Raw genomic sequence first — 13,496 nt, 5'->3', positions numbered from 1 at the left:
GCTTATTGAGTTATAATTAAATTAGAAGAATTAATAACTTGGTTCTGTTTGGGAATTTAGATACAAGCCTTAAAGATGGCCTTTTCCATGAATTTAAGAAATTTGGAAAAGTAACTTCTGTGCAGATACATGGAACTTCAGAAGAGAGGTATGGTCTGGTATTCTTTCGTCAGCAAGAGGACCAAGAAAAAGCCTTGACTGCATCAAAAGGAAAACTTTTCTTTGGCATGCAGATTGAAGTAACAGCTTGGATAGGTCCAGGTAAGACACAAGCAAGGCGAGTTTGAGTTACACATCATACACACTGTTTGTGTTGCAGTATATGAGAAGGCAGCGTATGATCCTGAATGAGGACACTATTCTGGCTTTATTTATTGACATGTTTCCATTGTCTTCTGTTTTAAAAGATGGTTCTATTTATTGTTCAACTTAATAAAAAGCATTGTTTTGGTTAGGGAGGATAGATTTTTCTGTTGCTATAATGGAGACTTGGTAACTGTTAAGAGTCTGAAAGGCAGAACTGTAGACCCTTATTAAGTCCAGCCATCCCAAAAGGATTGAATTTATCAAAACTAGGAGGTAGCTCCTAGGAGTATGACAACAGAATTACCTTGAATTAGAAAGGAAACTACTTCTGGCTGGGCGCGGTGGCTCATGCCTGTAATCCCAGCACTTTGGAGACTGGATCATCTGAGGTCAGGAGTTCAAGACCAGCCCGGCCAACATGGTGACACCCTGTTTCTACTAGAAATACAAAAATTAGCTGGGTGTGGTGGTGCACGCCTGTAATCCCAGCTACTTGGGAGACTGAGGCAGGAGAATTGTGTGAACCTGGGAGGTGGAGGTTGTAGTGAGCTGAGATCGCATCACTGCACTCCAGCCTGGGTGACAGAGCAACACTGTATCTTAATAAATAAATAAAATAAAAAGAAAAAAGAAGGCAAACTACCTCTTAATATTGATGCGAGGGACTTGTTAGAACAATTTTATTTCTATTATACCAAATACAAATTGCGTCTGTTTTTCCAGCTTGCATGACCTTGAAGACAGAGTAACAGGAATAAGCCTTATCGGTGCAACCCGCTGAGAATTTCCAGGGAACATTTTATTATCATGAACCTACCTGTGAAACCTGTTGTAAGGCAGGAAATCTCACACATGGCTTGCATCGGCATTTCTCCTGTTTCAGGACCGCCTGCAGTACTTGTTTAAAAATGCAGACTCTTTAACTCTGCTCCAGCTTACTGATTCAGAATTTACAAACTTAAGTTTGGGAACCCCTGATTTAAGAGAACTTGTGAGTAAATCTGTAAAGGAATCAATAGAAACATTAAAAATTTATGGTCACCTTATGAAGCTGAGACAATTGAACTTGTAAGACTTTTAAGTGGAATTTGTAGGGTAAACATGGCCTGTTATAGGATAAATATGAATATTCTCAGAATTCATTTATTAGACAATTACAAAGAAAAAAAATGTAGTTCCCCTGATGAGGATGCACAAATATGTTATTTGCATAGTAAAACTGGCATGGAATTTTTAGGGCGATCACTGCAAAATGGTCACTCTGATGTTACCATGAAACATAACAATTCAAAGGAGTATTATCTTTTCAAAGGATAATAGGTTAAGCCTTCACAGACCTTCTTCCATCAAGTTTGAGATGGACTGCCCTAAATTTTACTAAACTAAGAGCAACTCCAGGAGTTCTTTAAAATTTAACATATTTGGAACAGGTCAGAACTGCTTGAGAAACATTTAGAATGTCATATGATCTATATACATTTCTAGAGCCAATTATAATTATTAAGTAAGGAAGATCTCATCCAGGGCATTCAGTATGTAACTTTTATCTCTAGATGGTAGGGCTAGCTTGAGATTTTTACTGTAAAAAGCTTTTAACCTAGATATTTAGCACCTAGGAAGTAGGATTTACCTACTTGCCAGTGAAAATTTTGAGAAGTTTGGTTGATTCAAACATAAGAAAAGCTAAATAATTTTCCCAGATAGGACAACATTAAATACCAGTTAAATGGGATATGTGAAAGCAGTTGAATTTTGAGTATGGAGACTTAGTTGGAATTTTGCTGTCAGATGGTTAAATCATGAATGTTATATTGAAATGTATTAAGCTGATTGCTTAGGTCAAGGATTATTTTCAAAGATCCAAATCCAAGAAACCTAACTTTGCATATAGACCGCTTGGTGGCCTCTAAGATTTCTTTTCCCATACATTGCATTACAATCCCCTAAACATGAAATTACAGGTTCAAGAAATTTTTTCCCAAATGTGTGTGGACATTAAGACTTTGACTGGTTGTGAAGGTTAAGTGGACTACATGTGAAAAACTTTTTTTTTTTTTTCTTTTGCTAACTGAATTTCCGATCTTGAAAATTTACTGCTGAGCGTGGTGGCTCACACCTTGATTGATTGATTGATTGATTGATTGATTGATTGGAGACAGGGTCTCACTCTGTTGCCACCCAGGCTGGAGTGTAGTGTCATAATCATAGCTCACCAAAACCTCGGCCTCCTGGGCTCAAGCGATCCTCCTGTCTTGGCCTCCCAAAGAGCTAGGATTATAGGCATGAGCCACTATGCCTGACCAAGCTCATGCCTATAAACACTGGGAGGCTGAGGCAGGGAGGCTGAGGCAGGAGGATCGCTTGAGCCCAGGAGTTTGAGATGAGCCTGGGCCACAAAGTGAGACCCCATCTCTACAAAAAATAAAAAACCAGGCCCTGTAGTCCCAGATACTTGGGAGGCTGAGGTGGGAGGATTGCTTAAGCCCAGGAGTTTGAGGCTGCAGTAAGCTATGATCCCACCACTGCACTCCAGCCTGGGCAACAGAGCAAGACCCTGTCTCCAAGGGGGAGAAAGAAAGAAAGTAAATGTACCAGGCCATTTGGTGGGAATGAAGCCGTTACAGATTTTAATAGTTGCAAATCATGCTTTCCTCTTGTGATTCTGCCTTTCGGAGCACAAACCTCAATATTCTATCTGAATTTTTTGAAATATTCTCAAATGTCTGCCCACATTTAAATGAAGACCAAATTGAGCTTAAAATTAGATATATTCCTTTGACATATGCAGAATATATGGAGACAGCTATTATGAGCCCTGGGCAGTTTCTGGGTCCACCTGAGTTTGTGAAAGTACATCATAGTCTGATTGATGAAAGTGGTAAGATTAATTGAGCTACCATTGGAGCCATCAGTCTGGACTCAGAAGTGAGATGTATTCTGACTTAAGGTCCCTGAAATTGAGTTTTAAAAATACCAGTGTCGTTGACATTATCAGTAATGTTCAATGGCTGACCCTAAATGCTTCATTTCAGTAAAGTTGATTAAATATTAATTTTTTGGATGGCTTTGTTTTACATTAAGAAAAAAGAACACACAGTAGTTTCCTATAATTGTTATCTACAAAACCTTGAGTGTTCCTGCCTTAGACCAAGTTTATAAATGGAGGTTCAGAGAAAGGCTATGATAAATTACAAGTTAAGCCAGGGCTTTTGATCATAAAAAAATAGAGGCCGGATGTGGTGTCTCACACCTGTAATCCCAGCACTTTGGGAGGCTGAGGCGGGTGGATCACCTGAGATCAGAAGTTCGAGACTAGCGTGCTCAACATGGCGAAACCCCGCCTCTACTAAAAATACAAAAAATTAGCTAGGCGTGGTGGTGGGCGCCTGTAATCCCAGCTACTTGGAAGGCTGAGGCAGGAGAATTGCTTGAATCCAGGAGGCAGAGATTGCAGTGAGCTGAGATTGCTCCACTGTACTCCAGCCTGGGCGACAAGAACGAAACTCCGTCTCAAAAAAAAAAAGAAAAGAAAAGAAGTCATAACAATCACTTAACCTCTTTCCGTTTGTCATTGGGGACCATGCAATATCAAAAGATATTTAAAACATACTGCTTTAATCAGTTTTCATAGTTACTCTTATATCTAAAATTTATGCATGTAGACAGTTGATTTATTGTGTTAGTATGAGAGGGGCGAAATGCTAAATATCTTGTAAAATGTTGAAAAGTAAATGAAATTAAACAAACAATGAAGGTGGACTATTTTCAGCTGAGTTTTTGTATCTATTTCAGAGTGTAGTTTTATACTCCAAATTGAGAGCCTGCCACGTAATTTTGGAAATTAGGATTAGGCTCAAATAATTAATTACCTTTTTTGCTGGGGTTTAAAATCTGTTTCTGTGTCAGTGATTATTTTTAAAACAAATCAGGCCAAGTGCAGTGGCTCACGCCTGTAATCCCAGCACTTTGGGAGGCTGAGGCAGGAGGATTGCTTGAGACCAGCCTGGGCAACAAAGTGAGTCCTTATCTCTATGGCGTGGGGGGAAAAAAACTAGCGAGGCATGATGGCATGCACCGGTGGTCCCAACTACTTAGGAGGCTGAGGTTGGAGGATTGCTTGAGCCTGGGAGGTTGAGGCTTCTGTGAGCCATGATCGTTCCAGTACACTCCAGTCTGGGTGGCAGAGCGAGACTCTGCCCCAAAAACGACAACAGATCACCTTAGCAAAGATATCTGCTTTATTTTTTCTATTTTATTTTTGAGACAGGTTCTCTCATCACCCAGGCTAGAGTGCAGTGGCACGATCACAGTTCACTGCAGCCTCAACTTCTCATGCTCATGCTATTCTCCCACCTCAGCCTCCCGAGTAGCTGAGAATACAGACGTGCGCCACCATACCTGGCTAATTTTTTTTTTTTGGTAGAGATGGGGTTTCAACATGTTGCCCAGGCTAGTCTCAAACTTGGGGGCTCAAGCGATCCTCCCACCTTGTCATCTTAAAGTGCTGGAATTACAGGCGTGAGCCACCATTCCCAGCTAATTTAGCAGATTTAAATCAGTTTATTTTTTAAAGGTTAAACAAAGTGTTACTTTAGCCTTAATTTTTAAAAAAATGTTTCTTTAGCCTTTGTATTCCTTTTTTGCTTTAGAGTTAATAAGGGGTGGCTATTTCTGAAGGTGTTTATGGTATTTCAGTTTGTGTGAGTATTCAAGCCTATTATTTCAGACATTTTGTTTTTTAAATGTAGATTTTTTTCCATGATATATAAATATGCATTAAAATACCCTCTTTTCTTTTTACTCGGCCCCCATTCCACTTACAGAAACGGAAAGTGAAAATGAATTTCGCCCCTTGGATGAAAGGATAGATGAATTTCACCCCAAAGCAACAAGAACTCTCTTTATTGGCAACCTTGAAAAAACCACTACTTACCATGACCTTCGCAACATCTTCCAACGCTTTGGAGAAATTGTGGTATGTTGCTTTTACTATGAAAACAATTTTAGGTCTTTGTCATAACACATAAAGCATATAGTACAGATTATATTTGGAAAGGTGATGTTTAATGGTGTAATGAATATTGCTGTGTGCTTTTAGCTCTTGCTAAAAGATAATCCAGAGAAACCCATTGGGTATGGTTCTATATATGTGTGTAAAAATGTAATATATGTCCTTTGTTTACACATACATAATTTCTTATTTCTCTCTTTTTTTTTTTTTTTTTGAGACAGTGTATCACTCTGTCTCCCAGCCTGGAGTGCAGTGTCATGATTACGACTCAAGGCAGCCTCAACTTCCTGGGCTCAAGTGATCCTCCCATCTCTCAGTCTCCTGAGTAGCTGGGACTTACAGACGTGTCCCACCATGCCCAGCTAATTTTCGTGGTTTTTTGTAGAGGTGGTGTTTTGCCGTGTTGCCCAGACTGATTCTTACCCAATTTTTATCTTTGTTCTTTGGGTTCTGTTTTTTGTTTTTGTTTTTGTTTTTGTCTTTTTTTTTTTGAGACGGAGTCTCACTCTGTCGCCCAGGCTGGAGTGCAGTGGCCGGATCTCAGCTCACTGCAAGCTCCGCCTCCTGGGTTCACGCCATTCTCCTGCCTCAGCCTCCCAAGTAGCTGGGACTACAGGCACCCGCCACCTCGCCCGGCTAATTTTTTGTATTTTTTTTTAGTAGAGACGGGGTTTCACCGTGTTAGCCAGCATGGTCTCGATCTCCTGACCTTGTGATCCGCCCGTCTCGGCCTCCCAAAGTGCTGGGATTACAGGCTTGAGCCACCGCACCCGGCCTGGGTTCTGTTTTAATGCCATCTCTAGTCCTGTGGATTGAAAGGAAAATCTGGAAGAGAAAAATATTTGTAAAAATGAAGCAGCAGGCTGAGCATGGTGGCTCACGCCTATAATCCTAGCACTTTGGGAGGGTGAGGTAGGCAGATCACTTTGAGCTCAGAACTTTAAGACCAGCCTGGGCAACATGGCGAGACCCTGTCTCTACAAAAAGACAAAAATTAGCTCGGCGTTGGTGGCTTGCTTCAGTAGTCCCAGCTACTCAGGAGGCTGAGGCTGGAGAACCACTTGCGCCCAGAAAGCAGAGGCTGTGGTGAGCCGAGATCACGCCACTGTACTCCAGCCTGGGTGACAGAGTGAGACCCTGTCTCCAAAAACAGAAGCAGCAAATTAGCGTATGATTGTTTTGTGATCACAGTGTACATCAGAAATGCCTTGGGGATTGCTAGAATATGGATGTCGTCTGTTAGCAGTTCAGTTCTATTAGGAAGTTTTAATTTGAATCATTTATTTATTTATTTATTTATTTATTTATTTATTTATTTATTTATTTTTTGAGACGGAGTCTTGCTCTGTGCCCCAGGCTGGAACACAAGTCATTGTTAGATTAAGGGGTACAAGAAGTTTTCTGTTCCTTTATGACTCAAAATTGGAGTCAGTTTAAAAATGCAAATATTTTGGTCACAGCTTTGTAATCTTGGGATATACTGTTATTATTTTTTTAGACAGAGTTTCACTCTTGTAACCCAGGCTGGAGTGCAGTGGCGCGATCTTGGCTCACTGCAACCTCTGCCTCCTGGGTTCAAGCGATTCTCCTGCCTCAGTCTCCTGAGCAGCTGGGATTACAGGCGCCCACCACCACGCCCAGCTAATTTTTGCTTTTTTTTTTTTTTTGAGACAGAATTTGGCTTTTGTTGCCCAGGCTGAAGTGCAATAGCACAATTTTGGTTCACTGCAAACTCCGCCTCCCGGGTTCAAGCAATTCTCCTGTCTCAGCCTCTGGAGTAGCTGGGATTACAGGCGCATGCCACCACACCTGGCTAATATTTTGTATTTTTTATAGAGATGAGGTTTCACCATATTAGTCAGGCTGGTCTCAAACTCCTGACCTCAGGTGATCCCACTGCCTTGGCCTTCCAAAGTGCTGGGATTACAGGTATGAGCCACCACACCCGGCCTAATTTTTGTATTTTTCAGTAGAGACGGGGTTTCACCATGTTGGCCAGACTGGTCTTGAACTCTTCACCTCAGGTGATCTGCCTGCCTTGGCCTCCTAAAGTGGTGGGATTACATGTGTGAGCCACCACACCCGGGCTGGGATATATCATTTTGTAAGATATCAGCCTTTCGTATCTCCTCAAAATCTTTCATAGAATCGTAACTTCTGTAGGAATCTGCGCATGCCTTCTTTCTTGGTTCAGCCACAGCAAACTTATAGAGAACCGCAACCCCCAATTAATGCTCCAACAATATGATATTACAGATTCTTGGCCAGAAACTTACACATCTGAGGTTTCATCAAAGCACTGGAAGCCCTGGTAGTTAGTTTTATTGTCCTTGATAGGTATGTCAGCCTCACCCCAACGTCCTTCTTGGCTGATGGAGAAATGGATGACCTCATTTTCAATTATTTTGATTTGCCAAATTCTTTTGGTTTTGTGGGAGTAGCATATACTCTTAATTGCAGTTCTACTGCCTACCTAGATGGGTGGTGTGGAATTCAGTAGCCTATGTGGGCTCCAGCTCCTTTTGTCTTTAGACAGTTATCTGTTATTTATTTATTTGTCTTTTAATTTTAAAGGTTAAAGAACAAAGATGTATTAATCTTCTCAGATATCACATTTTATTTATTTATTTTTGAGACAGAGTTTCACTTTTGTCACCTGTGCAATGGTGCGATCTTGGTTCACAGCAACCTCTGCCTCCTGGGTTCAAGCGATTCTCCTGCCTCGGCCTTCAGAATAGCTGGGATTACAGGCACGTGCCATCATGCCTGGCTAATTTTTTATTTTTAGTAGAGACAGGGTTTCACTGTGATGGCCAGGTTGGTGTCGAACTCATGACTTCAAGTGATTCGCCCGCCTCCACCTCCCAAAGTGCTGGGGTTACAGGCGTGAGCCACCATGCCCACCCAGATATCATATTTTAAATGGCCTGGCCCCTAATAACAATTTTAGATATTACAGAAGGGAATTATTTCTTAGGACTTCATTAAATAGCCTGCCTTTTCTTTATTATCATTAAGTTTCTCTTAATGCTGTTAATAGGGATTTTAAATTTTGAATTTTGAATTGCAATGCTGTTGTTCCTCTGCAGAGAGCTTCACATGGGACGGATTTCATGGTTTGTGACAACAAATGCTATGTGTTTTACAGCAGACTACTAACTTACTATTGTATTAAGGTGTACAATTTTTTTTAACTAAGTAAATGATGATTGAGAATATAACTTTTTTGAGAAATAAATACCCTACATGGACTTGATTCGTTCTAATTTATTTTCTTGGACATATTGGTAAGTCGTATTCATTGTTTTTTTTCAGGATATTGACATTAAGAAAGTAAATGGAGTTCCTCAGTATGCGTTTCTGCAATACTGTGATATTGCTAGTGTTTGTAAAGCTATTAAGAAGATGGATGGGGAATATCTTGGAAATAATCGCCTCAAGGTAAGTGAATTTGCATAAATTATTGTGCTGTTATGATTTGCTTTGTTTTTTAAGATTTGAAGGGTTTTTTTTTTTTTGCATATGCCTTAGTATTTAAGATCCCAGTAAGACAGATAACCATAAAAGTGATATACTTCTTTGCATTCCTATCCTATTATATACTATAATCTGATTAACACTTGATCAGCCAGGCAGGATTGCTTTTTTGTAAATTTCAATTTAATTTTAACCAGATGGTTCCCACTTGAGATGTTGATTTGATAAGATTCCTACCAGTTTTCTCAGAATTCTGTAGTTGAACAGTAATTGTGAACTTTACTAATAGAAATTTTGCTTTTTGTATTCAGCTGGGTTTTGGAAAGAGCATGCCTACAAACTGCGTGTGGCTAGATGGGCTTTCTTCGAACGTGTCAGATCAGTATTTAACACGACATTTCTGCCGATACGGGCCTGTGGTGAAGGTAGGCGGGAGGTTTTGGTGTGTGGTTCAGACTTCTGACTCCCTTGTCTTGGTGTTCTCTCCCTTCAGTCTCAATTGCTAGCGTTGCCTTTTTCTTTAATAACTAGCACATTGAAATTATGTTTGCTAAGATTTGGTCAGTAAGGGCATTTGCATCTGTTGCCTTAAGTTGTATTTTGAAAAACTATTTTGAACCAGCCAAGGTGATTAATTTTGAAACTATTCTCATAGTATAGTTAGATAGAATGAAATAGAAATGTTGCTTAGGGATTTTTATAATTTTATCTTACATTAAAATTAGATAGTCTGATTGTATAGTTGTTCACATTTACACTAAATAGGTAATTAGACTTTTTTAAATGAGCGGAAGTTCACACAACAGAATATTCATCTAACCAATGTTTTTTATGTAATACATCCATAAGCAACAGGAAAAGGGTCTCTAGACCCAATTCAGTGTGTGAAGGTAAAGCCTCGGTTCGTTAAAACTGTGTTTACGCTGTGGTAGGTATATTGTATAGCCTTGACAATACTTTATTTTTTTTTTAATTAATTTTTTTTTTAATTGAGTCAGAGTCTCACTCTGTCACCCAGGCTAGAGTACAGCAGCAGGATCTCAGCTCACTGCAACCTCCGCCTCCCAGGTTCAAGCGATTCTCTAGCCTCAGCCTCTTGAATAGCTGAGATTACAGGTGTGTGCCACCATGCCTGGCTAATTTTGTGTTTTTAGTAGAGATGGGGTTTTGCCATGTTGGCCAGGCTGGTCTCAAACTCCTGACCTCAAGTGATCCATCTGCCTCGGCCTCCCAAAGTGCTGGGATTATAGCCACTGTTCCTGGCAGAAAATACTTTTAAATGTAGGTTTTGTTGTTTAGAAAAATACACATCTTAAAGATTGCCTATATAAAAAAATCCACAGACTTAAGACAGTTGTGCTACTTGTAGCCAAAATTCACAGAAAATCTTTGTTACTCTTAATTTTTCCTTCCTTTCAAGGGTGTTTTTTGTTGTTGTTGGTTTTGCTTTTTTGTTTTCAGCCAAAACAAGACGAATGCTTACTGAAATACAATATAGTGGTTTGTAAACATAGAAAACAAAGTAAAATACAGAAAAACAAAATAAAGGCATAATATCTCAAGCCATAATATCTATGATTCTAAACTGTCCCTGCACATTTTCATTTTGTATTCTACAATGTGCATCACACTTTTTTTAAAAATAGAATAAAATATATAAAAATATATATTTTCTCATCAGTGTCTTTGTGACTTAGGATTTTGTTGGGACTGACACTAAGTCCAGTGGATGAGGCTCTTATTTCTTTCTTGTTTGTTTGTTTGTTTGTTTTACAGGTGGTGTTTGACCGCTTAAAAGGCATGGCCCTGGTTCTCTACAATGAAATTGAATATGCACAAGCAGCTGTAAAAGAGACCAAAGGGAGAAAAATCGGTGGTAATAAAATTAAGGTGTGCAGAATGACTTTAAACAGAAGCAGAACAAAGTCCTATTTAAATCTCACCCTCTTGGGCCTGGCATGGTGGCTCATGCCTGTAATCCCAGCATTTTGGGAGGCCAAGGTGGGTGGATCACCTGAGGTCAGGAGTTCGAGACCAGCCTGATGAACATGTTGAAACCCTATCTCTACTAAAAATACAAAAAAATTAGCCGGGCGTGGTGGTGCATGCTTGTTAATCCCAGTTTCTTGGGAGGCTGAGGCAGGAGAATTGCTTGAACCCAGGAGGCGGAGGTTGCAGTGAGCCAAGATCATGCCATTGCACTCCAGCCTGGGTGACAGAGTGAGACTCCATCTCCCAAAAAAAAAAAAAAAAAAAAAAAAAAAAAAAAAAAAAAAAAAAAAAAAAATCTCATGCCGTTAGTAACTAGCATTTTATAGACTGCCAGCCTGCCAGCCAGGGGAGTGGCTTACAGGACATGTATGCTGTATCATTAGTGTTTAAGGGGAATATTACAATTTTATGCTCAGCTACTTGTGGGCACAGCATCTTTAAACCATTAGCCACAGATCCTTCCCTAAAAATCTTCTCATTCAAAGAAGTGCGCCTCTCAGTGTCTGGGTGCTGATACTCACACAGACACTCTCAACGCAGGCTCAACCACAGTCACCCATGGGTGTCTGACACCCAGGGCCTCATAGTATCAGTCCGGCATCCTGAACGTCTTTCTTTCCTTTCCTACTCCCCTGAAGAGTGGGTAGCCACTGAAAGCATAATTTTATGTCCAGTGTATGTATTTAAAAACTTGTGTTCATGATAGTTTGAAGGAATTTATGCACTTAATAACTATGGTTGTTAGGTTGAAAGAAGTATTTTAAAAATAAGATGATAAGATAATTGATAGCTGATGGACATCATATGCTTGAATAACTTTGAGGCCCAGCTGTGAGTAAAGTTTAAAATGTTCATCCATATTTTGTTTTATATTCTAACTGTAGTTTTGGCAACAGAGATTGCTGGATTTAGTTGATCTGATTACTTAATTGCCATTTCAGTTTTCCATTTTGCTTTTTTCACTCCACGATTGGATTTGAAACTTTATAAATTTCATTCCTTTATCACGATTTATACAGAATTTGAGAGATTTCAGGTTAATAAAATATAGTTTCAGTGATGAGGACTGTTTTACCTGAGATACATTGCCGTTTCCTGACATTTTCTCAGAAGGGCTATGTTGTGAAGAAATTTCAAATTTGGTAACATTTTTCCATCATTAAAATTCGAAACTTGCATCAAACACCTCTTTTTTTTTTTTTTTTTAAAGGTGGATTTTGCAAATCGGGAAAGTCAGCTGGCTTTTTATCACTGCATGGAGAAATCTGGTCAAGACATCAGAGACTTTTATGAAATGTTAGCCGAAAGAAGGTATGTATTTTAAACTTATCAGTGTAGCTTGAGTTTTAATACAGAAACTTAAGATGGCATTAAATTTTATTTTTCACTCTTTACCCTCCTTTTATATTCTAGAATAGAGAACGCTTCTCTTTTATCACTTCATATGGAAACACAGGTTTATTTTTGTGAATTCAGTTTTCAGGTGATTCCTATGGGTTTGGAGCAACCTGTCTGGATTTCTCACTGAATGCTCCTAGAGCTTGAGTTACTGTTTTGCCAGGTGATAATGTACTTTTTTTTTTTTGAGACAGGGTCTCACTCTGTCACCCAGACTGGAGTGCAGTGACATGATCATGGCTCACTGCAATCTCTGCCTCATAGGCTCAAGTGATCCTCCCACGTCATCTTCTTGAGTAGCTGGGACTACAGACACTTGCACCACGCTGGAGTAATTTTTGTAGAGATGGGGTTTCTCCATGTTGTCCAGGCTGGTCTTAAACTCCTGGGCTCAAGTGATCTGCCTGCCTTGGCCTCCCAAAGCGCTGGGATTACAGGTGTGAGCCATCGCACCTGGTCTGCTTTATGTGCCATTAATCATAAATACAAATCACCTCGCTTACAGTTACTTCTTAAAGTAAATGTATTAATATATGTTAGAGTGCATTATAAACTGTTAAATGGCTACATATTTAGTAATGACAACATCCAGGTTGTCACCACACATGTGCTCATACATTTAACTAAAACAAACAAAAACTTCCAAAAGAATATCAAGAGCTTTATTTTAAAGTTGAATCTCTTAAATATTCAAAGTGAATCAATAAGCCAAACCACACGTAAACTGGCAACTGTGGCAATGTGCAGAGCAAACCTGATTTCCCCTTGTTAATACTTTCAGTTATGGTTATGTAGTATTTAATACCTTTTTCTGCTGAAATATAGTAAAGAATATAGTAAAGACTGAAATATAGTAAAACATCTTAAGATAATGTCACCAGATCTTCAATAGCTGATTACTTCTGAAAATGGAAATTTGGTCCATATGATGAAGCTGTTTTTCCAGACATGCCTCTGATTAAGTTTTCTGGAATGTTCCCACTAGGTCTCCACCCCTGTACTGTTAGACAAAAAGTTTGTGTGAAAAACGCCTTTAGACACTTGAGTTCAAAGTATGAAAAGGGCTCCATGGCGAGATGAGCCAAGTCAGGGTTGCGCTACCACAAGCCCTGTTGAATGCATTCCCTTTCTACTACCTCTTCTTGCCATTTCATTTTTGTTTAAGTGATAGCAAGTATTAATATATATTAATTCATTTCTTAGTGGAATATTGTACAACAGTCATTGAATACTTGGTGCTTTTTTTTTTTTTTTTTTTTTTGCGATGGAGTCTTGCTCTGTTGCCCAGGCTAGAGTGCAGTGGTGCCTTCTT

At 39.4% G+C, this 13,496-nt stretch overlaps 1 protein-coding gene across 3 annotated transcripts in view; it reads left to right on the top strand.

Annotated features, from left to right (window-relative positions):
* The window catches only part of LOC105473221 (spen family transcriptional repressor), a 99,922-nt gene that overhangs the window by 69,663 nt on the left and 16,763 nt on the right, over window positions 1-13,496 (top strand). For all 3 annotated transcript variants that reach the window (XM_024790146.2, XM_011726894.3, XM_011726895.3), the window contains 6 exons: window positions 61-261; window positions 5,130-5,281; window positions 8,633-8,758; window positions 9,106-9,219; window positions 10,571-10,684; window positions 11,997-12,097. In XM_024790146.2, coding sequence (XP_024645914.2) covers window positions 61-261; window positions 5,130-5,281; window positions 8,633-8,758; window positions 9,106-9,219; window positions 10,571-10,684; window positions 11,997-12,097 — 808 coding nt within the window. The remainder of the gene's footprint in view (window positions 1-60; window positions 262-5,129; window positions 5,282-8,632; window positions 8,759-9,105; window positions 9,220-10,570; window positions 10,685-11,996; window positions 12,098-13,496) is intronic.

This window comes from Macaca nemestrina, chromosome 1 (genome assembly GCF_043159975.1).
Source record: "Macaca nemestrina isolate mMacNem1 chromosome 1, mMacNem.hap1, whole genome shotgun sequence".
In the NCBI taxonomy this organism is placed as follows: domain Eukaryota; kingdom Metazoa; phylum Chordata; class Mammalia; order Primates; family Cercopithecidae; genus Macaca; species Macaca nemestrina.
Note: the sequence above shows the minus strand (reverse complement) of the source record. Positions and strands in the feature narration are given on the sequence as shown.